The 26704-nt window shown below is 41.8% G+C and overlaps 1 protein-coding gene across 1 annotated transcript in view; it reads right to left on the bottom strand.

The window, feature by feature from the left end:
* wdfy3 (WD repeat and FYVE domain containing 3) overlaps positions 1-26704 on the bottom strand; it is a 498547-nt gene that overhangs the window by 32244 nt on the left and 439599 nt on the right. The window contains exons 55-62 of the mRNA XM_068038896.1: positions 23662-23753; positions 22285-22497; positions 19678-19825; positions 18779-18933; positions 11338-11496; positions 8485-8664; positions 7732-7914; positions 1565-1667 (exon numbers count right to left, since the gene is read on the bottom strand). Coding sequence (XP_067894997.1) covers positions 1565-1667; positions 7732-7914; positions 8485-8664; positions 11338-11496; positions 18779-18933; positions 19678-19825; positions 22285-22497; positions 23662-23753 — 1233 coding nt within the window. The remainder of the gene's footprint in view (positions 1-1564; positions 1668-7731; positions 7915-8484; positions 8665-11337; positions 11497-18778; positions 18934-19677; positions 19826-22284; positions 22498-23661; positions 23754-26704) is intronic.

Genomic DNA, 26704 nt, shown 5'->3' with positions numbered 1-26704 from the left:
CGGGTTCAGTTCTGGGTACTGCCTGTACTACTGTGCAAGTTCTCCCTGTGTCTGCGTGGGTTTCCGCCGGGTGCTCCGGTTTCCTCCCACAGCCAAAGACTTGCAGGTTGTTAGGTAAATTGGCCATTGTAAATTGCCCCTAGTGTAGGTAGGTGGTAGGAGAATGGTGGGGATGTGGTATAGAATATGGGGTTAATGTAGGATTAGTATAAATGGGTGGTTGTTGGTCGGCACAGACTCGGTGGGCCCAAGGGCCTGTTTCAGTGCTGTATCTCTAAATAAAAAAATAAATAATAATAAGTCACTGCCTATTTGAACTTTAATAGCACAACCTATTGTTTTGGTTTTCAAAAACTTTATATCCGAGATCAACTTTTGATTTTTTTCCTCATGTTAAGTGCTTAAAACCTATTCCATGACTACCACTGCTCTGCTCTTGTGTATTGTCATCGATATCGCTGTTTCAATACAGCTCTTCTGTCAGCAGGTAGAGAGAAACTGAGGATTGCATTGTCTGAACTTAAGAACCAACTGGTTTCACCTTTGATACCTGGCCGTGCTGTCACTCCTCTCTTGAGGAGACTCTTCTGGCCACCAGATACCCTCTCCGCTCCTGAGATGTCTTCATGGCTTCCTCTCCCAAGGAGTCACATCAATTGTTCTGTTCTGCTGCCAAAAAGCCAGCTTCAGAGTATTTTGCCTGACTTTTTTTTTTAAAGCTATACATGATCTGGACTTAAGACAGACATTTTAACATATATGAGGCCCACCCTCCGACCACCTGCAAGTTTTGGAAACTACCCTTTACCACAATCCTTTGCTGTCTTCCTTTCAGCCATCTATCAGTTGCTCTTTATGACAATGGCTCCAATTTTCGTACCAAATTTCCTGCACAGCTTTCTGGAAAATGACATCTTCCAAATATTCCATCTATAACATCCATTCTTTCAAAAAATGTTCTTTCTAATTAGTTAAATTTTGCCTTCCCATCACAAATTCGTCTCTGATTACTTTTAAGAACTATTTTATTTTATTTCCAATTATGATCTTGAGTAACTTTGCTACAACTAATGTAAGGCTAACTGGTCAACAGTTGCTCTGCTTTTCCCCTTTTGAACAGATAATTGCTCTGCTTCCTTCTTGGGGTGGCAACTTTGAATGTATTGTCTGAGGTAAGAAAAAGCAAATAATTTTGATTTGTCTGAAGAATCTCAGCATACTTTTCTTGTGCATACATACAGCAGTCAAGACTGCTTCTGATGACAGGAGAAATAGAACCAAGTATCAACGGTGGGGAAGGGCACTTGACCAAAACAGCAGCATGATAGAGTGATTTGTTTCCCTCCTGATTGCCTGCGGATGTTGAACATATCATGAAGAATACATGCATCATTATTCAGTAACTAATCTTTAACTTATGTCTCAGTTCAAAAAGTCTGAACTGAGCCAGTGAGAAATGCAGCCAGGATTCCAAGCAATGTCATGGTTTTATTCCATTCCTCATTGAGTAAAATATTAAGGAAGCAAATCATCTCCAAAGCTCTATATCACAAGGTGCTCTCACCTATCTGTGCATCTGCAGAAGATTCATGCATGTTTTCTGGAAGTTTGATAGTCTCCTCTGGAGCTGGGGTTTCTGGAACCTGCAGAAACTCCATTCTCCAAAACTGAAGAAACAAGAATATGTAGATTAATAAAGACAGATGAAAAATCAAAACAGCAGTAAACAGTTAATTAAAAAGACTTCCATAATGTGCCTTTATTTTTCCCTCCAGAGTCAAAAGTCTAAAATATAGTGAACAAGGAAAAAAATCTTGAAGAAATAATGAGTTTCTAAAGATATCCTATGAACTGAACATAAAAATAGCCAATCTGCAGTCCTCAATAGCGAACAATTTAAATCACTGCTGTTGTAATAGTAAAATTACATTTTGAATGATCTGCCAGGTAGCAGCAGAAGCAAAAATATGTGTTCAAAATGCAACTGAATATTGTTGTGGGAGAATTAGGATCCCAGATGGAGGAGATGGGCCGCATGGCTACTTATTCTCATCGATTTTTCTTACTAAAATCCATCAACAGATTTGCAGAGGAGAGGGAGATGTTGCCAAAGTGACCTTGGTTATTTGCTGCAATGCATCCTGTAGATTGTACATAAGGCAACAAGATGTAGCTTGTGGTACACCTTAGGAACCTGCGTTGGGAACTATGTTTATCATATACATAATTAATTTGGACATGGATGGATTTAAATCAAAATTTCCTTATGGTGCCAAATCAGGGAATATGGCAAACTGTGAGTAAAGATCCAGGAGGCAGCAGGTTAGGGGAGTGAGTGGATATATAGAATAAACAATTTAACAGGTAAATGTTGTTACGACCAGGTGAGAAAGAGGTCTAGGTTTCCCTTTCAGCCTTCACCTGGTTTTGCTGTAACAGGGTTTTATTTTTAAACACACTGTGTTTTAGCTCTCCCTTGGTGAATTCCTTGTTCACCGCTTTCCAATTAGAAGGCAAAGAAACCAGCACAAACAGGCTTTCTTAGGTTTAAAGAAGGAAGGTGAAATTTTATTAAGCATAAACTCTAATTCAGTTGACACCTACGGATACACGACATTCCCACGCTAGCATGCATACGCGATACACACATGCAAATAGAGACAGAAAAGAGAAGAAATAAAGTGGAAAAGTTTGAGGCAATATCTGAAGAGTTTTTGTTATGGGTCTTCAAGCTCACTGTAGAGTCCTTGATTGTAGGTAGATCTTGCTTTTCGTTGGGGCCCAGTATTCTTCTTAAACCTTGTTCGCTGTAGGAGACTTTTCTCTTTGGGGTTCATGTGTCTTCAGTGGATTCAGAGGCTTGTGAGAAAGAGATGGGAGCAGACAGTAGAGGCTGTGGCGAGCCAGCCAGGAGAGATCTTCTCAGTCCAGGAGCATTTTGCTTTCTGCCCAAACTGTTTGTACAAATTCAAAAAACTCAGGTTGTCTAACATGTTAGTCATGTGACTAACTGGTTTGACCATGTCCATTTGTGTATTTGGCCATCTTAGCAGTCAACCTGGAATGCGAGCTCACCCACCTTCCATGTCTGGTGATCAAAAGTTCATTGTGGCTTGAAAGTGTCAGGGAATGGCTGCTTTATCCTTCCAAACATCGTCTGTTAATATGCAAATGTCTTTCCACGGCTGATCTGTTTAACAAGTTGTTTCTTCACTCCAGTAACGGTTTAAAATCAATGTTCATGACAAAATTCATGTGCCTCATTCTTGGCAGGTGGGGGCCCAGCATGACAATATGAAATACAATATTTAGGAAAAGAGGATAGAAAATGCAAATATAACTTGTATGGTAATACTGTCAATGGAGTGGAAGAACAGAGATTTAGGAATACAGACAGATCTTTAAAAGCAGACTCTCGGGGTGGTGGGGGGGGGAGCCTTAACAGGACAAATGGGATTGTAGGGTCTGGAGCTTCCTTTTTGGGCACAACTTCCATGTTAAATCCAAAATGTAGCCTATGCTATGCCCACTTTGACAATGTTTAGATTAGATTAGAGATACAGCACTGAAACAGGCCCTTCGGCCCACCGAGTCTGTGCCGAACATCAACCACCCATTTTATACTAATCCTACACTAATCCCATATTCCCAACAAACATTCCCACCTGTCCCTATATTTCCCTACCACCTACCTATACGAGTGACAATTTATAATGGCCAATTTACCTATCAACCTGCAAGTCTTTTGGCTTGTGGGAGGAAACCGGAGTACCCGGAGAAAACCCACGCAGACACAGGGAGAACTTGCAAACTCCACACAGGCAGTACCCGGAATCGAACCCGGGTCCCTGGAGCTGTGAGGCTGCGGTGCTAACCACTGCGCCACTGTGCCGCCCTGTGAAGTTATGTTCAAGTATCCTCCCAGTTTCATCAGAAAATGTCCAAAAGTAAAACTGGCATAAATCAGTGTAAGCAATTGGAGCCTGAGAGAAACACCAAACACACATCATAAATTTCTTCAAGTATGTAAATTTAAGTTGATGCACATCAAGCACGGCACACTTGGAATGTGCAACTGGGGAAGCTTTTCAATTATTATGACATTTACTTGTACCATTAAATTACTCTGTATGCTGTTTCTTTGAAAGTATGTCTCAATAAGAATAAGTTTAAAAAAATTCCAATTATACACCAGAAGAATGTCATTTTTCCATATGCCACCGAAAATCTGATAGCAAAGTTAAGAGACCCTCCAAACAAGCGCAAGTGGAGAATACTCATATTTGAGAGTTGGGGAGTGGCCAATTTTGTGGGTGGAGATTCATTCGGACAAAGGGTCTGATGGATAAAAGGAAAGATCAAGGAGACTTCTGCATATTGTAGTCACAACCAAAATTCTTCAATCTTTTAAGCCATGTAATTGGGTTACGTCCAGGTTACATGTCTCCCTAGGTGCAAATGCGGCAGAAATTCCAGGCCTAGGTTTGAGCCTTAGGGCATTAAATACAAAAGAAAAGAGATGACAAAGAATTAGTGCAAGACACTGGTTAGGCCACAGCTGCAGTCATGTGTGCAGTTTTGGGCACATCATTACAGAAAGGATTGCCGTCGGCTGACCCTCGATTCGAGAATGACGTTTACTCAGGGTCGCAAGTTTCTACCATGGGTCTTCAGGTGACTGAACAGGTCGATTCTGCTTGGGCACATGGGGCAAGATGTCCCACAAGGTAGTAGGATCCGGAGTGCAGGATTTGTTTCCTTTTCTTTCCTTCTTTGCCGCCGCTCTGCCTCATCATTAAGGTGAGTTTGATGGACAAGTTGTCGCCATTTTGGCCATCTAGACAGAGTGTCCAGTCCATCAAAGTTGACTTTGCAGGAGTTTTGCCTGAATGCTTGTGGAGCTGATTTCAAGAACACTAGTGTTTGTTCAATGGTCCTCTCATTGAATCCGGAGGATGTGGCAGAGGCACCGCTGATGCAGTACAGGAGTGTGGTGACAACTGCTTGCAGAAAGGATACTGCAGTCATGAAGAAGATGCTAAATGATGCCAGAGGTGAGATAATATAGTTATGTTGAGAGACTTTAAAACTAGGACTGTATTTATTAGAGCAAAAGTGGTTAAGCGAAGATTTAACACAGGTATTCAAAGTTTTGCAGAGATGAAGGAATTTTCCAAAAAATGTGAAATTGTTTTGACAGGTCAGTGACAAGGGGATATCAAATATAGCATTAGTACTAAAAGGGTACAGTGGAAGATTATAAGAATTTTTTCAGGCAAGGAATATTAAAATATGGAATGCATTATGGCAAACGTCCATTGAAGATAGATGATCGAAGAGGAGATATTAAGGGATATGGAGAAAGAGGAGGAATATGGGAATACTGTAGACAGCATGGATGTAGAGGTGGCATTGGTATAGGCACTTCATGCCAAATAGTCTCTGTGTTGAGATTGTTAGAATTCTATATAACCTACATTCACTCGGAGTGGAATTGTGACCAGGGGATAAGAGAGCTGAAGAGTCAGTATGCCATTCTGGTCCTTAAGTTTTAACAATGGCTCTAAATGGTAGCAGCTATACATAACTCTTGGAACATCAAAAGGAATCAGAAGACAGGGTGGCGATAGCTGGTATATGTTATGCTAGGGAATTGAGAGATAAAAGGAGCAGCAGTAAAGAAAGAAAATGGCAAGAGTGTCCAAGAGGGTATGCACTGGATGGGAGGTCTGTAGGGTGGCTGAGAAAATAAAAACACACAATGGGGACACAGCAGTGAAAAGCACCTATGGAGAGCTCTGAAGCAAGGAAAGTGTGTGAAGCAGATAATTCCAAATGCCAGAGTTCCTGAGTCTTGAATGTGGTGGAGGTGCAGGAAAACCCATGCTGCTTTAGGAGAAATCCTGAAAAAAATTATCTAGAGGGAGCTCTGAATGCTTGACAAGAGACTATAGAGTAAGAAACCTTCAGTAAGATTGAAGAAGTGAGCCTCAACAGGCTTGTCACAACTCATTAAAGTTGGAGGATGACACCAAAAGCTGACCTTGGTCATGGCATCAGTGTCAACAAGCTAGGTTTCTTGTTAAATACCTGTTCTTAACTTTACAAGCTATTATAGAGAGAATATGGCACCAGTTTAAAAGATTATAGGCTTTATCACCTCAAAAAGGTAAAAGCCATCAGCATACTGACCCTATGAAAATAGACTTGTATTTATATACTGCCATTCACAGCCTCAGGATATCCCAGGACACTTTATAACCATTAAGTATTTGTGAAGTATAGTTACTGTTGTAATGTAGGGAACACAGCAGCTAATTTGTGCATAGCATGCTCCCACAGCAGCAATATGATAATGACCAGATCATCTGTTTTAGTACTGTTGGTTGAGGGATAAATATTGGTCAGGACGCTGGGGAAAACTACCCCACCGTTCTTTGAAATAGTGCCGTGAGATCTTTTACGTCCATCGAGAAAGCAGACAGGGCCTCAGCTTAACGCTGCATCTGAAAGACTGCACCTCCAACAGTGCAGCACTCCCTCAGTACTGCACTGGAGTGTCAGTCTAGATTTCTGTGTTCAAGTCTTTGGAGTGGGACTTGAAGTTCCAACCTTCTGACTCAGAGTCAACAGGGCTACCCACTGAGCCATGGTTGATACCAATAAACAACTGAGTAAACAGCAAGTTTGCTGACACAAGATAAACATAGATGAGGAAGACCATCTATCCTACCTCAGTTCAGAGCTCCCATTATGTCACTTACCTGGAAAGTGGAGATGGAAACCTCAAATGTATTTTAAGGTTGAGGTTTACTGTGCCTACTATATTATTACCCAGAATATCATACAGGCATTGAACACTCTTTGTGTGAAGATATTCCTATCTACAACTGTCCTCAATTGTTCTTGCACCAGTTTTAATCAATGGCACTTTGTTCTAGTATCTGGCACGACTTGAAGTATACCGTTTAATATCTTGCATTCTTTTAGAAGGCCCCTTCTCAGTCACATATTTTGAAGTCTGAAGAGCCCCAGATTATCCAGCCTTTTCCTGTAACTCTATCCTTTGAGCTCTAGAGATAGGTCTGAGGATCTTCTCAGCACCAGCTCCAGGGTCTGCATGTTTCCTTTAGGACTTGGTGACAAAAAATGAACACACTACTCAAAATGTAGTTTGACCAGGGCACTGCACTGTTTTAGCATGACAGCTCCCAATTTATACTAAACTGATTTAATCAGCCCTTAACCTTCGAAATTCTAGGGACTGAAACTCTTTCCTCATAATTTTGCTTTATACGGCTCCTGTGAAGTGCCTTGGGACAATTTATTACATTAAAAGTGCTATTATAAATATAAGTCGTTGTTATTGTAATTTAGCCCTTGGAGTCCAAGTATCATTCTGGCAAATCCAAGCTGCATGCCCTCCAAGGCTAATATAACCTTCCTAAGGTCCAGTGTCCAGAACTAAACACAGTACTCCAGATGTGGTCTAACTAGGGTTTTGTATAGTTGACTTCTACCCACTTATATTCCAATCCTCTCGATATAAAGACCAGCATTTCATTAGCCTTTTTGATTTTAGATAGATATTAAAATAACACAACATTTTAGATTCAGAACTGGATATTAAAGCTACACAGTTTTCCATACATCTCATCTCCTGGATCCTCTTGTAAGGCTGGTTGAATGATTATTAATATTCTCTGGAACATAACAGAATACAGTACTTACCCTGACCACGCCATCTGAATGTCCTGTGACTATGACGTTCTGTGTGTCCCACTCATTCATCTCAGATACACAGCAGCACAAAATCTGCTGACTACGTCCCGTAAATGTATTTACATTCACCACTGGGTTTCCATTGATGTTCCATACATGAATATATGTGCCAGCACAAGAAATAATGTCTCCCTATTGAAAATTATGTAAAATCAGCAAGACTTTACTAAAAGCATAGAGACATATTACTTTTTAACTAGTCTAGAAAATAAAACAGAACCATACGTGCAGCAGAGAAACAAATGCTTTAAAAATAGCACTAATGATTCATTTATGTTATCTTCTCAATGGCAACTAGGGATAGGCAATAAATTCTGGCATTGCCAGCGAAACCATATTCAGAGAATGAATTTAAAAAAACCTCAGACAAGATACTATACAAGAATATTTTACTGAGATCAGTATTATGAATATCTTTCATTCAAACCCTAAATTTTAAAACTATAAGTGGATCTCAGTTATACCAGCACAATATCACTGCTTTGAATAAGTATTACAAAATAAATCGCAAACACACTGTTTAAGTGTGAATTTATTGATCTTCCTTGCCTTAGCAGTTACTAATGTTTAGGGTACCCATTTTATTATAAGATCAGAAAACACTGCACAAAGACAGCAACTTTAGGTTAAACCTGAGGTTGCTGACTACCAGCCACAACTTGTAGTATTCAAAGAAGGTTGGGATGACATTCCAGTACTTACCGTTAATTCATTAATGCACAAAGCAGACACTGGTGCCCTGTGGCCCCGCAGTTGTGTGACAAAGGATAGCTTATTCAAATCCCAGATGATACATGTTCGATCTCGTGACCCACTAACAATTATGTGATAGGCTGATGAAGCAGTTAAACAAGTGACTGCATCCGTATGCCCATGCAGTGCCTAAAATAGAGCAAAATTAGACATCACTGGTATATATTTTACTATAACTGTATTTCAAAGGCTCATAATTAAAGCCAAATACTGGAGATGTTGGAAATTTGAAATAAAAAGTGAAAATGCTGGAACCACTTAGCGGCTTAGGCAGCATTTATGGAGGGAAAAACAGAGCTATGTTTCAAGTCATCAGCCTTTCAACAAAACTCAATTTGTCAGTTCGGATAAAATCTAGTTGAATTTTTGGAGGAGCTCAAAGTAAGGTAGTTAAGACAAAAAGACAGATGCAGTCCAAAGCGCTGAATAAATGACCAACCGAACTGGCCACACCTAACCCAGAAATGCGAGTTCGGCAAAGATTATTGGTCAGGAGGGTGGCAGATCGAGATGACAGATGAAACAAGAGTTTTTGTTTGTTAGTTTTGGCTGACCCCTTGAAACCTTCGAGGAACCCTAGGGGGCCATGAACCGGTTGAGACTCCCTGTTCAGTAACATTATGTAGAGGACGCATTCCCATCAGGATGGAGGAAAAATTAAGAGAATGTACCAAGCCAGTTCATTTATTCATAAAGCCCAGTGCATCTTACAAAAGCATAATGGTTGGTATTTATTGCTTACTATGAAAGGTAGTAACCTGGTGCAAGATACTTGGACTGCTGCCAATTTTATACATCCAACTCCTTGCCTCACAAGTAATGCAAGTAGTAGTAAAGTCATAGAAATATACCATTTATCATATGTTAAAAATCATACACCTCCCGTGCCCTTGCTGTCGACAAAACCTTACTTCCCATTGTCATGTTTGTCAAACTTTTGCGTCAATTTTTTCCATGATAAATTTTTAAGGCCACATTTATCATGTAAAGTTTTCATGCTAAATTGCTCTGTCTGCACACACTTCCGTTCAACTTTACTCATTATAAATTCTTATGTTCACATGTGTAAAGGAAACTGCTTATGTAAACTTGTCACACGGTAATTAGACTCTCACAATGGAGGTGCTGTAACACCTCAACTGGCAGTAGGTTTACATTACATGTATAAGTATTTTCCATTATAAACACAGGAATTTATAACGGAAATACAAAAATAAGTTCCGAATACATAACTTTAAAACAGGTACTGAATTACATCTGCGTACCCTGGTCCAATTAATCCTCACTCTCTAACCCCACTTTACGAAAAGACTGTAACCAGTCTTGACTCCTCGTGTACAATTTTTATTTATTTAGAGATACATCACTGAAACAGGCCCTTCGGCCCACCGAGTCTGTGCCGACCAACAACCACCCATTTATAATTTACAACAGCCAATTTACCTATCACCTGCAAGTCTTTTGGATGTGGGAAGAAACCGGAGCACCCGGCGAAAACCCACGTAGACACAGGGAGAACTTGCAAACTCCGCACAGGCAGTACCCAGAATCAAACCCGGGTCCCTGGAGCTGTGAGGCTGCGGTGCTAACCACTGTGCCGCCCAATGCCACGAGATTGTCAAGCAATACATTAAAAACCTTCTGTACACACTTTTTGTGTCCATCTTTCTATAAAAATGTTTTACATTCAAATTTAATAATTTAAAATATCTATACAAAATTAGCACACTGTAATTACACCTCCCCACACCAACAGTGGTGCCGTTGTAGCATATCAGTTTTGTATCTCTTCAGCCTATGCTGTCGAGCATTTACCATGGTGAAAACAAATCTATTTCTTTGTTTCCAAAACTGTTGACTCAGAAGATGATGCAATTTCAAAACAAATGACAGAGTAGGGGCTAAATTATATTTGCATGCCTTAGTCCAATTATCCCCTGCCCTCTCTCCTTTCTTCTTTGAAAGACAAGATGGTTTTAGCTCCTCATGCGCAACAGTAGGTGAGACTGACCAGTTCTGAAACAAATTTCTGACCGACATTTGCAAATTAATTTAAATAAAATTGATACAATCACTATGGCATGAAACAACCAAACTATAATGTAAACTAACAAGGTCTTATTAGTTTAAAAGCGAAACATAACTCAAAACTACTGATGAGAACTTGACTTTTGAGATTTAAAAAAAAAAAAGATTTTGTTTACAGAAGTGTTTTATGGAGCTTTGCATACATCTATTTACAGCACCACATGGAGCAGAAAAGACTGGAGTGACAAGGGACAAAAGTTTTCCATTTAGTGTGTCAGCAGCACACCTGTGGGGTCATTGGTCATCTGCATCTTTTTAAGACACCGTTTTCTCTTCAGCTTCCAGTGAGCAGCTATGAATACTGACTGGGCATTCATAAATAAACCAACAGAAACAATCATCACAGAGTCATAATGTCACAGGAGGATGCCATTTGATTCATCGATTCCCTGCTGGCTCTTTGTAGAGCAATTCAATCAGTTCCATTCCCCCTGCTCTATTCCCGTTGCCCTGCAAGTTTATTTTTATATATCATCACCACCCCATGATGTGTCTAATGAGACTGTACATACCAACCCTATTACCGTGCACAGAATATACTGGAAGGGAATTCTCACCATGTTAACACCCCACATTAATACGTCAGTTAATACATAGACAAAGGACTTCACAGAACCTCTCCAACAGATAGCAAAAAAAGTCGAAAGTATTGACCTATAGTTACTTGCACTTTTTATAAGAACAAAATACATAATACTTTATTAATTGAGTCACCTGTTTAAGGGTCAGAGATTTGGCTTTTTCCTTGGAGGTAGCCATCTCCCAAACACAAATCGTAGTACTTGTTCCTCCAGTAACAACCAACTTCGGGTTGGGACAAATTGTGCAGAAAATCTGTCCCCATTCACTCAGGCATTCATATACTATCAGGGCCTATAAAGAAAACAGAAATTATACAATAGGTAAAAACACATCACTCCATATTTTAAACCGCTAAGCGCATTGCACTTTTGAACTACAAGAAAGCCCCCAGCGATTTAACATCCGCAGCACTTAAAGCAGCCAGAAGTACTGCACAAAGAACAGCTAGGCGTTGCGCAAACGACTACTGGCAACACCTATGCAGTCATATTCAGCTGGCCTCAGACACCGGAAACATCAGAGGAATGTATGATGGCATGAAGAGAGCTCTTGGGCCAACCATCAAGAAGATCACCCCCCTCAAATCTAAATCGGGGGACATAATCACTGACCAACGCAAACAGATGGACCGCTGGGTTGAGCACTACCTAGAACTGTACTCCAGGGAGAATGCTGTCACTGAGACTGCCCTCAATGCAGCCCAGCCTCTACCAGTCATGGATGAGCTGGACATACAGCCAACCAAATCGGAACTCAGTGATGCCATTGATTCCCTAGCCAGCGGAAAAGCCCCTGGGAAGGACAGCATTACCCCTGAAATAATCAAGAGTGCCAAGCCTGCTATACTCTCAGCACTACATGAACTGCTATGCCTGTGCTGGGACGAGGGAGCAGTACCCCAGGACATGCGCGATGCCAACATCATCACCCTCTATAAAAACAAAGGTGACCGCGGTGACTGCAACAACTACCGTGGAATCTCCCTGCTCAGCATAGTGGGGAAAGTCTTTGCTCAAGTCGCTCTGAACAGGCTCCAGAAGCTGGCCGAGCGCGTCTACCCTGAGGCACAGTGTGGCTTTCGTGCAGAGAGATCGACTATTGACATGCTGTTCTCCCTTCGTCAGATACAGGAGAAATGCCGTGAACAACAGATGCCCCTCTACATTGCTTTCATTGATCTCACCAAAGCCTTTGACCTCGTCAGCAGACGTGGTCTCTTCAGACTACTAGAAAAGATCGGATGTCCACCAAAGCTACTAAGTATCATCACCTCATTCCATGACAATATGAAAGGCACAATTCAACATGGTGGCTCCTCATCAGAGCCCTTTCCTATCCTGAGTGGTGTGAAACAGGGCTGTGTTCTCGCACCCACACTTTTTGGGATTTTCTTCTCCCTGCTGCTTTCACATGCGTTCAAATCCTCTGAAGAAGGAATTTTCCTCCACACAAGATCAGGGGGCAGGTTGTTCAACCTTGCCCGTCTAAGAGCGAAGTCCAAAGTACGGAAAGTCCTCATCAGAGAACTCCTCTTTGCTGACGATGCTGCTTTAACATCTCACACTGAAGAATGCCTGCAGAGTCTCATCGACAGGTTTGCGTCTGCCTGCAATGAATTTGGCCTAACCATCAGCCTCAAGAAAACGAACATCATGGGGCAGGATGTCAGAAATGCTCCATCCATCAATATTGGCGACCACGCTCTGGAAGTGGTTCAAGAGTTCACCTACCTAGACTCAACTATCACCAGTAACCTGTCTCTAGACGCAGTATTCAACAAGCGCATGGGTAAGGCTTCCACTGCTATGTCCAGACTGGCCAAGAGAGTGTGGGAAAATGGCGCACTGACACGGAACACAAAAGTCCGAGTGTATCAGGCCTGTGTCCTCAGTACCTTGCTCTACGGCAGCGAGGCCTGGACAACGTATGCCAGCCAAGAGCGACGTCTCAATTCATTCCATCTTCGCTGCCTTCGGAGAATACTTGGCATCAGGTGGCAGGACTATATCTCCAACACAGAAGTCCTTGAAGCGGCCAACACCCCCAGCTTATACACACTACTGAGTCAGCGGCGCTTGAGATGGCTTGGCCATGTGAGCCGCATGGAAGATGGCAGGATCCCCAAAGACACATTGTACAGCGAGCTCGCCACTGGTATCAGACCCACCGGCCGTCCATGTCTCCGTTATAAAGACGTCTGCAAACGCGACATGAAATCGTGTGACATTGATCACAAGTCGTGGGAGTCAGTTGCCAGCATTCGCCAGAGCTGGCGGGCAGCCATAAAGACAGGGCTAAATTGTGGCGAGTCGAAGAGACTTAGTAGTTGGCAGGAAAAAAGACAGAGGCGCAAGGGGAGAGCCAACTGTGCAACAGCCCCAACAAACAAATTTCTCTGCAGCACCTGTGGAAGAGCCTGTCACTCCAGAATTGGCCTTTATAGCCACTCCAGGCGCTGCTTCACAAACCACTGACCACCTCCAGGCGCGTATCCATTGTCTCTCGAGATAAGGAGGCCCAAAAGAAAAGAAATGCTAATCTCAAATTAAAACATACAAATTCAATGCTTCTAAGTATTAAAAAAAATCTCAATCTGGGCAATATTGTCATTAAACACAGAACAGGAGCCAGCTTTGCTTCAGTGACAGCCCTCTCACCTCTGAGTCAGAAGATTGTGGTTTCAAACCCACCTCCTGAACTTGAGCACATAATCTAGACTGATATTTCAGTGCACTACTGAGGGAGAGCTGCATTGTCTGAGGTGTGCTCTTGTAGATGAGATATTAAACTGAGGGCTCGTCTGCCCTCTGTAAAATATCCCAGGACACTTTTTGAAGAAAAGTGGGCGAGTTCTCCCAGCATCCTGGCCAACATTTATCCCTCAATCAACACCACTAAAACAAATCACTTATCTCATTACTGTTTGTGGGATCTTGCAGAATGCAAATTGGCTGCAACATTTCCCGACAGTAACTACACTTGAAAAGTATTTCATAGGATGTACCAAATGATTTCTCAGCCAAAGATCATGAAAATAATTTAAATGCAATATAAATGCAATTATTTTCTTTACAGAACACATTTTATTCGCTCTGCTTTACATTGTTTTAACCAATAATGGTTATTCCTTGTGCCCTGTCATTTCTTGATGTATCTTAACACCAATATGAAGCAGCTCGCTGCTGGTGAGAAGCATATAAAGAAATAACCATAATCAATAACCAATAAGGAACTTGACACATTTATGCCCCAAGCAGGTTGCATCCATAATTTAGCCTTCACCTTTGCATTATCTTCCTACAAGCAAGCAAATAAGGTATTTTGACAAAAGCAACTGCTGTGGATTCTGGAAATATGAAATAAAAACACAAGATACCGGAAATACTCAGCACATCAGGCAGCATTGGTGGAGAGAGAATCAGAGTTGAGGTTTCAGTTGATGACTTCGGAGGTTCCTCAACTGAAGCAATATGGGAGAACTTAAAAACAAAAAGGGGGCAATCACTTGGTTGGGAGTGTACTACAGGCCTCCAAACAGTCAGGGAGAGACAGGGAAGCAGATATGTAGGCAAATTTCAGGGAGGTGTAAAAATAATACGGTAATAATAGCAGAGGGTTTCGACTTCCCCAATATTAACTGGGATAGTCTTAGTGCAAAGGGCTTAAAGGGGCCAGAATTCGTAAAGTGCATACAGGAGAGCTTTTTGAGCCAGCATGTAGAAAGTCCTACAAGAGAAGGGGCAGTACTGGACCTAATCTTAGAGAATGAAGCCGGACAAGTGGTAGAAGTGTCAGTGCGGAAGCATTTCAGGGATAGTGACCACAGCTCTGAGATTTAAGGTAGTTATGGAAAAGGACAAGGATGGAATGGAAATAAGGGTAATGAATTGGGAGAATGCAGATTTCAATATGATAAAACAGGATCTGGCCAAAGTGGACTGGGAGCAGCTACATATAGGAAAGTCATCATCAGACCAGTGGGAGTCATTCAAAAAGGAAATAATGAGAGTTCAGGGCCAACATGTTTCCATAAAGGTGAAGGGTAGGACCAATAAGTCTAGGGAACCCTGCATGTCAAGGGATATAGAGGATTGGATAAGGGAAAAAAAGGAGGCTTATGGCAGATTCAGAGAGCTGAAAACAGTGGAGGCTATAGAAAGTGTAGGGGGGTACTTAAAAAATAGTCATTAGGAGAGCGAAGAGGGGGCATGAAAAAACACTGGCGGGCAAGATAAAGGAAAATCCCAAGACATTTTATAAGTATATTAAAAGCAAGAGGATAACCAGGGAAAGATTAGGACCCATTAAGGACCAAAGTGGCAATCTGTTTGTGGAGCTGGAGGACGTAGGTGAGGTTTTAAATGCTTACTTTTCATCTGTGCTCACTATGGAGAAGGACGATGTAGGTATAGAGATCAGGGAGGGGGATTGTGATATACTTGAACAAATTAGCAATGAAAGGGATGAGGTATTAGCGGTTTTAGCAGGCTTAAAAGTGGATAAACCCCAGGCCCAGATGAAATGTATCCCAGGTTGCTATGTGAGGCAAGGGAGGAGATTGTAGGGGCTCTGACACAAATTTTCAAATCTTCTCTGGCCACAGGAGAAGTGGCAGAGGATTGGACGACAGCGAATGTGGTACCATTATTCAAGAAGGATAGTAGGGATAAACCAGGTAATTACAGGCCAGTGAGCCTAACATCAGTGGTAGGGCAACTATTGGAAAACATTCTGAGGGACACGATTAATCTCCACCTGGAAAGACAGGGATTAATGAAGATTAGTCAGTATGGCTTTGTTAGGGGGAATATCATACTTAACAAATTTGATTGAATTTTTCAAGAAGGTGACTAGGTGTGTAGATGAGGGTAAAGCAGTTGATGTAGTCTACATTAAAGGCCTGCTACCCGACCCGAACTTGACAATATGCGTCGGGATCGGGTCACACTTCCGAGTCCGGCATTCGGGGTCGGGTAGGGCCGGAACTGACATGCTCCATCACCACCTCAGGTAACTGACTCTAATGTTAATTTACTTTTTGGACTTTAAAGGTGGTTTTGTTAGTTATTTTAAGCTTGTGCAGGTAAGGAACAAAGTGAAAAACAGAACGTAGGTTAACTGATGGTCGGGTCGGGGCGGGAAATAATGGAAGGACTCGGGCTTGGGGTCGGATGGGGTTCTGTCAGGCTCGGGTTGGGTCTCATTTGCAGACCCACACAGGCCTTTAGTCTACATGATCTTCAGTAAGGCTTTTGATAAGGTCCCACATGGGAGATTGGTCAAGAAGCTAAGAGCCCATGGGATCCAGGGCAAATTGGATCCAAAATTAGCTTAGTGGCAGGAGGCAGAGGGTGATGGTCAAGGGTGGTTTTTGTGATTGGAAGCCTGTGACCAGTGGTGTACTGCTCGGATCGGTGCTGGGACCATTGCTGTTTGTAGTGAGGAGGAAAGCCTTAGATGACAGGATGATATAGATGGGCTGGTAAGATGGGCAGAGCAGTAGCAAATGGAATTTAATCCTCAGAAGTGTGAGGTGATGCATTTTGGGAGGACTAACAAAGCAAGGGAATATACAATGGATGGTAGCACCATAGGAAGTACAGACAGTCAGAGGGACCTTGGTGTACTTGTCCAAAGATCACTGAAGGCAGCAGCACAGGTAGATAAGGTGGTTAGGAAGGTATATGGGATACTTGCCTTTATTAGTCAAGGCACAGAATATAAGAGCAGGGAGGTTATGATGGAACTGTATAAAACACTAGTTAGGCCACAGCTGGAGTACTGTGTACAGTTCTGGTCACCACACTATAGAAAGGATGTGATTGCACTGTAGAGGGTGCAGAGGAGATTCACCAGGATGTTGCCGAGGCTGGAGCATTTCAGCTATGGAAACTGGATAGGCTAGGGTTGTTTTCCGCAGAGCAGCGAAGGCTGAGGGGGGGGGGTGGGGGGGAACCTGATAGAGGTGTACAAAGTTATGAGGGGCATAGATAGGGCAGATAGGAAGAAACTTTTTCCCTTAGCGCAGGTGTCAACCAGGGGGGATAGATTTAAGGTAAGGGGCAGAAGATTGAGGGGATTTGAGGAAAGTTTTTTTCAACCAGAGGGTGGATGGAATCTGGAACACACTGCCTGAAGGGGTGGTAGAGGCAGGAACCCTCACAACATTTAAGAAGTATTTAGATGAGCACTTGAAATGCCTTAGCACACAAGGCTATGGGATTAGAATAGATAGGCTTGATGGCTGACATGGACACGGTGGGCCAAAGGGCCAGTTTCTGTGCTGTATAACTCTATGACTTTTTTGTCAGAACTGGAAAAAGCTAGAGATGTAACATGATTTAAGCAGATAGAGGTATGGAAAGTGGTGAGGGGAGGCAAGAACAAAAAGTGATAGGGTGGAAGTCAAGAGTGATTAAATGTCGAAAGGGATGATGGTATAAGACAGAAGGGGATGGTAATGGGACAACAAAACAAACCAAAAATGGGTTTAGAGGAATTGTATGACAAAAGGAAAATCATTATATTTATCAATAGTTGTTGTCCAAAAAAATGGGGGGCAGTACTTCCCATCCCACTGCCAATTGAGGCTCTTAAGTTGGCAATTTATGCTCAATTAAGGGCCTCTTCCCACCGTCATAAGTATTAGCCCAACGACGAGTGGGCCTGTCGCCACGCAGGGAGCACAACAAACAAACCCATACGAGTTGCTTGCTCGGATCCGTCAATCAGGCAGTGCCTGATCGTGGAAGCCAGCATCGGGAAGGGCGGGCCTACTGAGAGCCACCCACTTGCCCTTGCTGCTGACCCCCGTACAACCCCCTCCCCGCGAAACCCCTTCTACCATCACTCAGCTGTGGCCTGAGTCCTTTGCAATCCTGGGCCTTGAGTGGGTGCATTACTGCAGCTCCCCCGCCTCCATGGTGGTGCTACTCAGTAAAAGAGCTGCCCACCTCTGATTGGCCAGCAGCTTTCAGTGGGTGGGACTTCGATCCCCAGGGTCCTTAATCCCAGGGAAGGGTCACTGCTGCCCAGTTAAGTGTCTGATTGGCACGTAATGCAGAGGGCTTTCCCAAAAATAACGACGTGGGTGAGGCCCCCGTTACCTCCATTAAGTACCCCCCAATGCTTTTTATTTTGGCTCAGGGTGAGTTTTCAAAATTGAAGTGCTGAATAAGATTAAGTGCAGTAAAACAAAAAAGAACTGCTCCTCTGTGTAGATACATTTAAAAAATCTACAGAAGGGAATAAGGTGATTTTAGTTATGCAAGCAAATCAGGAAAATAACTTTTCCAAGATCCACAGAGTTTGAACTTTGGGGTTTACATTCATTATTCTGTGCATCAGTTTAACTTTCTGTTCAGACACTTGGGCATTATGATCACACTGTTAATTTCGAAATTTACAGAAATAAGCACCAAGAAAAAATTTTCTTGAAGGAATTCACAAATCCAAAAAAAATTGGAAGATAATAATCAACCCCACATAGGCTATATCCAACAAAGCTATTTTTCCTCTACCCTGGAGAATATGTGCAAGGAGTGCCGCATTTAATAAAGATCCAGTTACATACCTTGTCAGATTCATAATTTGCAACTCTGCAACTGAGATCTGCATATCCCCAGGCAAATGTTTTGTTCCAACTGGGAGGAATAAGTACTTTGTTTTGTTCTACTGCTAGAACACCTTTATCTGTGAAAATGATCTGTCCCACTGGTTCCTTAAGTTCTGTAGAAAAAATTGTTTATTAGGAGAGCCTTTTTTAAGCTTAATGTCAGCATAATCTACCCGTCTGGCATTACTGGGATTGAGCAGGATAAAATGTATGAGGTACACAAAAAGGAAAGGTATGCTTTACAGTTCATACAAAGGCACGGCACTGAACTTTCAACTGGGAGACGAAATCTGTCATGCATAACATTTGTATACACTCTTATTTGATGGAATGGGTCTTCTTCCACTGTACGTCTTGTGTCTGTCGAAGAGCACAATTAACTGTAAATTTTGATGCAGTAAACAAACTGGCATTTAATCTGAGGCCAATTTTGTGAAAAGTCTCCATCTGCTGGCTTTAAAAGTCCTATGTCGAGAAGGGCCACGTCAATTTAGCTTCTGGTGGGCATCTCACTCAGATGCCACAGGTTAGTGCAGTAAATAGAAAATGTCATACTGATGCAGTTGGGTTCAGGCATTTCAAGAATAAATTGGAAAGTTTGCAAAGGATAATGCCGGTCACAGAACATGTCTGTTTAAAAAAATGTTGTAATAAGCAAGACATTGTAAAAGACATCATAAACAAGCTGGATTCGGGATAATTTTAAATCTGGCTATGAAAAAGAACGTGAAAGTTATATTCATCAGTGGTCGTATTTAAAATCCAATTAAATTAAAGCCTCTTTCAAACAGAAATACATTACTGACTATTGTTAACTGACAATTTGCACAAAAGTGAGCAATTTTAACAGCTGTCACCTTTAACAGGTGTCAAGGATGGTCTGAGATTATCCAAATGATGAAAGAAGATCTTGTCGGTGGCACAGCTCAGAGAGGTTGGTACACCAGAAGATTCCCCGTTATTCCGGCTACGGGCTCGTTTTGGTGGATGAGGTTTTTTAAATAGCTGTGAGGAGTGCACAGAAGAAATGTGTGTTTAAATAAGTTAAATTACATTTAATTTCATTCGTGCTATTTTTACGTTTTTAACTACACTTCTTACTCTAGGTTACTTTGAAACTCAAATTTTAGATGACTCTCACGGGAAAGTACCAACTTCCATAGTTTTGACAGTGTGTACACTGGTCTTAAGATCTAGGAAAGCTTTTGGTAATGTGCCCATTATAACGAAACAGGAAAGCTCTTCTATTAATTACTTTTAAATTATTGGAATTTATCTCTCTTCAAAAACAGTAGAGCATCAGACTTTTTATCTAACTTTATTAAGATATCAAGCAGTAAATAAACCAACAGGGTGTACATTAGAAAGTTCATCATAGAATGGTTCCAAAACAGGAGATGGTCATTTGGCCCATCTCGTCCCTGCCAGCTCTCTGCAAGAGCAAAATAACTGGAATCTAACACAAAACCAATTCTTCATACATAGATAACATACACATTTTTTTCTCTCTTGTAATTTCTTTCTGACTGCAGAACTGGCAAGTCTATCTTGCATTTGCCTGAGAAGATTTTAACCTGTTTAACTATCTTTAACGAGTTGCACAGTGGCGCAGTGGTTAGCACCGCAGCCTCACAGCTCCAGGGACCCGGGTTCAATTCCGGGTACTGCCTGTGTGGAGTTTGCAAGTTCTCCCTGTGTCTGCGTGGGTTTTCTCCGGGTGCTCCGGTTTCCTCCCACAAGCCAAAAGACTTGCAGGTTGATAGGTAAATTGGCCATTATAAATTGTCACTAGTATAGGTAGGTGGTAGGGAAATATAGGGACAGGTGGGGATGTTTGGTAGGAATATGGGATTAGTGTAGGATTAGTATAAATGGGTGGTTGATGTTCGGCACAGACTCGGTGGGCCGAAGGGCCTGTTTCAGTGCTGTATCTCTAATCTAAAATCTAATCTAATCTAATATACAGATCCAACCACATATTTTTCCATTTGGTTGCTTGTCTAAATTTTCATAATTGACACTCAGATTCAAAAGTAACTGATTGACACAACTTAAGCAAATCACACAGTCTGTTTCTTCAAAATTACTTAATTTCCTCCCCCTCAATTCTACAGTTGAAAAACACTTTGAACTGACCTTGCAACATTTGCACTGAACTAAGCTAGGGCATATATTTCTATGTTTATACTGCAGCTGGTTTTAAACTCTATGTATTATGTCTGGATTACTGGAACAACCACTAAGCCAAATAAAAACATAATGGGCTGGACAATGATTGACTGTTGTGGTAGACTCATGCTATAACATTGGTGGACTCCACTTTACGATCACAAATCCCACTGGTACCAGTTTCCAATCTTGTTTGGAGGTGATGCCAAGGACCAAGACTTCCTGCACAGGAGGCCTTATGCTCTTGGCCTCAAGGTGATTCAGCGTAAGTTTGGAGATCATGAGAACGATGTGCACTGGCCTCATCTAGGGTTCCAGTCCAGGTAAGCAGCCTATGTCCCAAAGGACAAGTAAGCACCTTTTTAATTAAAAAACTGACATCAGTTGGTCTTGCTGTAAAGCAAGGAAAAACGAAGCAACAACTTGCATTTATACTGTGCCTTTAACATAGGAGAATGTCCCAAAGCACTTCATAGAACCAAAATCTGACAAAAATTGATACCAAGCCAAAGTGGAGATATTAGGACAGGTGACTAAAAGTTTGATTAAAGACATAGGTTTTATGGAGGAGAGGTGCAAACGTGGAGAGGTTAAATGTGGGAATTCAAGAGCTAAGGACCTAGATGGTTGAAGGCATGGTCACCAATGGTGGGACCAAGGGAATGGGGGATGCACAAGAGGTGGAGGAACGCAGAGTTTTTGGAAGGGCTGTAGGAAGTTAAAAAGATAGGGAAGGGTGAGGCCAAAGAGGAATTTGAACACAAGTATGAGAATTTTAAAATCAAGTGTTGTGAGACAGGAACCCACTATAGGTCAGCAAGCACAAATGATGGATACTGGCAACAGAGTTTTAGATGAGCTCAAGTTCATGGAGGGTAGAAGATGAGAGGACAAAAAACATGGATGAGGGCCAGAGCTAAGCACTGTGCAGCCTACCCTCTAAATTTGGAGCTCCAATATGTGGTGCCAGACAGCATATGCCTACATTCAGTATTTTGAGTTGCCAATTTCAGGTTGCTAATGTGGCTTGGTTCAAGTGCAGGTCTAAAAATTTACCACATAGGGGAGGAGGCAAGAAATACTAGCAGGTTCTAGAATAGCCTTGGACGAAGTCATGGAAGATGACAACTTTGGGAGATCTCAATAAAGGAGGCAGAGAACACATAGAAAAGAAATGAGAAAACATATAACCTCATAAAATATAAAAAATACCGTGTGTACATTAATGTAGAATAGATGCAATGCATAAAGCAAAATATATGTACTGTATAAATCACATGTCGGAAATTTCTTACCTGTTTGGGAATTTGTCCAAAATTGTTGATGAAGCCAATAGTTGCAGTTTCCTTCAGTGGATCATTGATATTATAAATGTCCACCTGCCCTTCATAAAAAAGGTGATGGAAGACATTGACTGCTTCGACCGCAGGTGTACCTTGCTGTTTGTAACCAAAGATCAAGTCGATCCATTCATGCAGGTGTGAACTGACATAGTCACATTCCAATGCCTGAAATAAGGCATCAATTAAAGTTACAGCATAAAATGCAACTGGTCGAAAAAGTGATGTAAAATCAACATTTATTTAAATTTTCAACATCTTTGTCTTTCTTTATGTGAGAGGACTCAAGAAAGATGACTTCTTAATACTAAAGACAACCAGTATATTCAAAGCACAAAAAGATTGATGATATAGTTTTACACAATTGTTCCAAATGTTTATTCTTTGTATTAGCAATACTGGCAAAAAGGAACTCCTATACAATCCAGCATGCCAATACTCCCTGTGCCAATAGCAGGAATATTTAATGCAAGGTGGGTCAGTTTTCTGTTAGATGAGAAGTCACATTTACTGGCCCAGTTAAAACACTATAATGGAGCTGCCAGACTGCAGAGTCAGTTCTACTGTATTGGAATTAGAAACAAAAAGTCAGTTTCTGTCAATCTACTATTGTAAGGGATTTATCTAGCATTCCAAAGAACAGGTTCTTTGAACTTTGTCACATGCATATTTGAAACTTTGGAAGCCTGTGGAATAATTAAACAGCAACAGTTGGATCACTTGAGCCGACGTGGCAGGCAGACTGGTGACTCAGAATCATGTGACTGGAAAGTAATAATTTAGCAACCATGCTACTCCAATATGGGCGGCACAGTGGTTAGCACCGCAGCCTCACAGCTCCAGGGACCCGGGTTTGATTCTGGGTACTGCCTGTGTGGAGTTTGAAGTTCTCCCTGTGTCTGCGTGGGTTTCCTCCCACATGCCAAAGACTTGCAGGTTGATAGGTAAATTGGCCATTAGCAATTGCCCCTAGTATAGGTAGGTGGTAGGGAAAATATAGGAACCGGTGGGGATGTGGTAGGAATATGGAATTAGTGTAGGATTAGTATAAATGGGTGGTTGATGGTCGGCACAGACTCGGTGGGCCGAAGGGCCTGTTTCATTGCTGTATCTCTAAACTAAATATACTTTACAGTAATTGCATTTCACCTAAATATAGCATTTGATCAATATTGTTTAAAATCTAGTATTGAACACCCTTCATCCTGAAGTCTAAGCATTTAAAATGAATACAAGATAATTGCATATAAAAACTCTGAACCCAAGAATCTTAGTGTTCAGAAACACATTGTGTAGATAGTCAAAGAAAAATTAGTGCCACTAACACATTACCTTACGATGAACCCTGATGAATTCTCTTGGGTCCCCTTTAGCCCATGGTGGCAGCAACACCTCTCCCAATTTTGTGCCATTCTGCTTATAACCTAGATGTAGAAGATATTAGGGATCGATTATTTGTAAATACAATTAAAAAGCATACCTAATTTTACAGCAGCTGTGTTTGTTCATCCAGATAGAGAACCACATGATCAAGGGCTTCAGCAGGGAGTTGGTGTATGTGCACCTTGTGAAATCCTTTTTTAAATTCTTTCATGGGATGAGGGCATCACTGGTAAGGCTAGCATTTGCTACCCGTCCCCAATTGCCCTCGACAACTGAGCGGGGTGCTAAGTCATTTGGAGGGCAGTTAAATAGTCAACCACATTGTTGTGGGTATGGAGTCACATGTAGGCCAGACTGGGTAAGGATATCAGATTTCCTTCCCTAAAGGACATTAGTGAACCAGATAGGTTTTTATGACAATTGATGATAGTTTCATGGCACCATTACCAAAATTAATTAATTGAATTTAAATTCCACCAGCTGGCCTGGTGGGTTTGAACCAGTGTTCCCATGGCATTAGCCTGGGCCTCTGGGTTACTAGTTCAGTGACATTACCACTACGTCACCATGATTCATGTCTATTACAGCTAGAAATTTACAGGCTGCGCACCTGCAATTCCCATGATGCACTCCCTTCAAGCACAGCTCCTCATTGGGAACATTGGATTGTACAATCATCCTTAAATGGCTGTTCTGGCAGAGGTGAAATGCAATCTTGGCATTAGGCATTATCAACACCAAAACACTTGAGAAAGAACAGTAATTAAGCACACTAGTTATATTATGCAATATGCTTCTTGTGAGTGAAGTCCCAACTCATCATTCCAAAATGCTCCTATCACAACCAATGGCTTCTTTGTGAAGTCACGAGGTTGGAGATTATGTGAAAATTGACGGGTTTCACAATCATTACTATGCTGCACAACTGTGTCCAAGTCCATAAGCTGCCCTACATATTCCTCAAATGATCCAACTGTTGCTGTCTAATTATTCTACAGGCTTCCAAAGCATGAGATATGCATGTAACAAAATTCAAAGAGCCACTTCAGAGTCACCGATAGCAATTAGATTCCTACCTACTTCTCAGTCCCTTTGTTATGGATGAAGATCACAACTGCACTTTCACTGATAACATGTTGTGGGTGTGGGGGGTGGCATTGCTGGAATCTCAGACAGAGCCTTTTTCACCAGTCTCAAAAAGGGGGCTTCAACATGGGTTGGTGATTTCTGGGACTAATCTCCAGGATCATCTGTATTCTGCTCCCTCCCCACTACCACTGAGTTTTTATACATTCGGCGTAAATACTTGCATGCCCGCTGCCCCATTATCAGCTAGGTGCCAAGGTGTGGCATTCACTTTGCCCAAACTGGTTTATTTAAGACCCTTCATCTACACAGCACAGTCTGTTGGTTTCTCCAAGCTCCATACAAACAGATCTGTACTACCAGATCTGGCTGGATCACATAACACAAGAAATAGGAGCAGGAGTAGACCATATGGCCCATTGAGCCTGCTCTGCCATTCAATACGATCATGACTGATCCTGGGCTTCAATTCCACTTTCCTGCCCGTTCCCCATATCCCTTGATTCCCCTGCGAGACCAACAATCAATCTACCCCGGCCTTAAATGTATTCAATGATGGAACATCCACAACCCTCTCTCGTAGAGAATTCCAAAGATTCACAACCCTTTGAGTGTAGCAATTTCTCCTCATCTCAATCCTGAATGATCAGCCCCTTATCCTGAGACTGTGTCCCCGTATTTTAGATTCCCTGACCAGTGGGAACAATCTCTTAGCTTCGATCCTATCAAGCGCTTTCTGAATCTTGTATGTCTCAATTAGATCGCCTTTCATTCTTCTAAACTCCAGAGAATATAGGCCCAATTTACTCTGCCTCTCATCATAGGACAACCTCCCTCATCCCCGGGACCAATTTAGTAAATCTTCACTGCACTGCCTCCAGTGCAAGTATATCCTTTCTTAAATGTGGAGACCAAAACTGCACGCAGTATTCCAGGTGCGGTCTCAACAAAGCCCTGTAAAATTTTAGTAAGAGGTCTTTATTCCTGTACTCCAATCCCCTTGCAATGAAGGCCAACATGCCATTTGCATTCCTAATGGCCTGCTTTACCTGCATGTTAACTTTGTGTGCTCCTTGTACAAGTACTGCAAAGTCTGTCTAGACATCAACACTGACCAGTTTCACACCTTTTAAAAAATATTCCGCTTTTCTATCATGAGCAAAGTGAACAAACTTCACACTTTCCTATTTTATACTCCATTAACCTTCTTGTTGCCCACTCACTTAACCTGTCTACATCCTCCCCACAGCTTACCTTTCCACCGAGCTTTGAATCATCAGCAAACTTAGATACATTACTCTCTGCCTCTTCATCCAAGTCATTAATATAGAGTGTAAATAACTGAAGACCCGGCACTGATCTTTGCGGCACCCCATTAGTCACTGCCTGCCAACTTGAAAATGCTCCATTTATGCCCATTCTCTGCTTCCTATCTGTTAACCAATCCTCTATCCATGCTAATATATTACCCACAACACCATAAGACCTTAGCTTGACTATTAATCTTTTATGTGGCACCTTATCAAATGCCTTTTGAAAATCCAGGTATACTGGTTCCCCTTTATCTACCCTACTAGTTACATCCTCAAAAATCTCTAATAAATTTGTCAACAGGATCTCCCTTTAGTAAAACCATGCAGACTTGTTTGAAGCATAGTATGCTTTTCCAAGTGCAATGTTAAGACTTCTTTAATAATAGTTTCCAGCATCTTCCAAATGACTGATATTAGGCTAACTGGCCTGTAGTTTCTCTGTACCTCCTTTCTTGAAAAGCGGCGTAATATTTGCCAACTTCCAATTTGACGGGACCATTCCTGAATCTAAGGAATTCTGGAAAATTATAGCCAGCGCATCCACTATCTGTGTAGCTATCTCTTTTAGAACCCTAGGATGTAGGCCATCTGGT

The sequence above is a fragment of the Heterodontus francisci genome, chromosome 1, assembly GCF_036365525.1.
Source record: "Heterodontus francisci isolate sHetFra1 chromosome 1, sHetFra1.hap1, whole genome shotgun sequence".
Classification (NCBI taxonomy): domain Eukaryota; kingdom Metazoa; phylum Chordata; class Chondrichthyes; order Heterodontiformes; family Heterodontidae; genus Heterodontus; species Heterodontus francisci.
The sequence above is the reverse complement of the archived record's forward strand: the minus strand, read 5'-3'. Positions and strand labels throughout refer to the sequence as shown.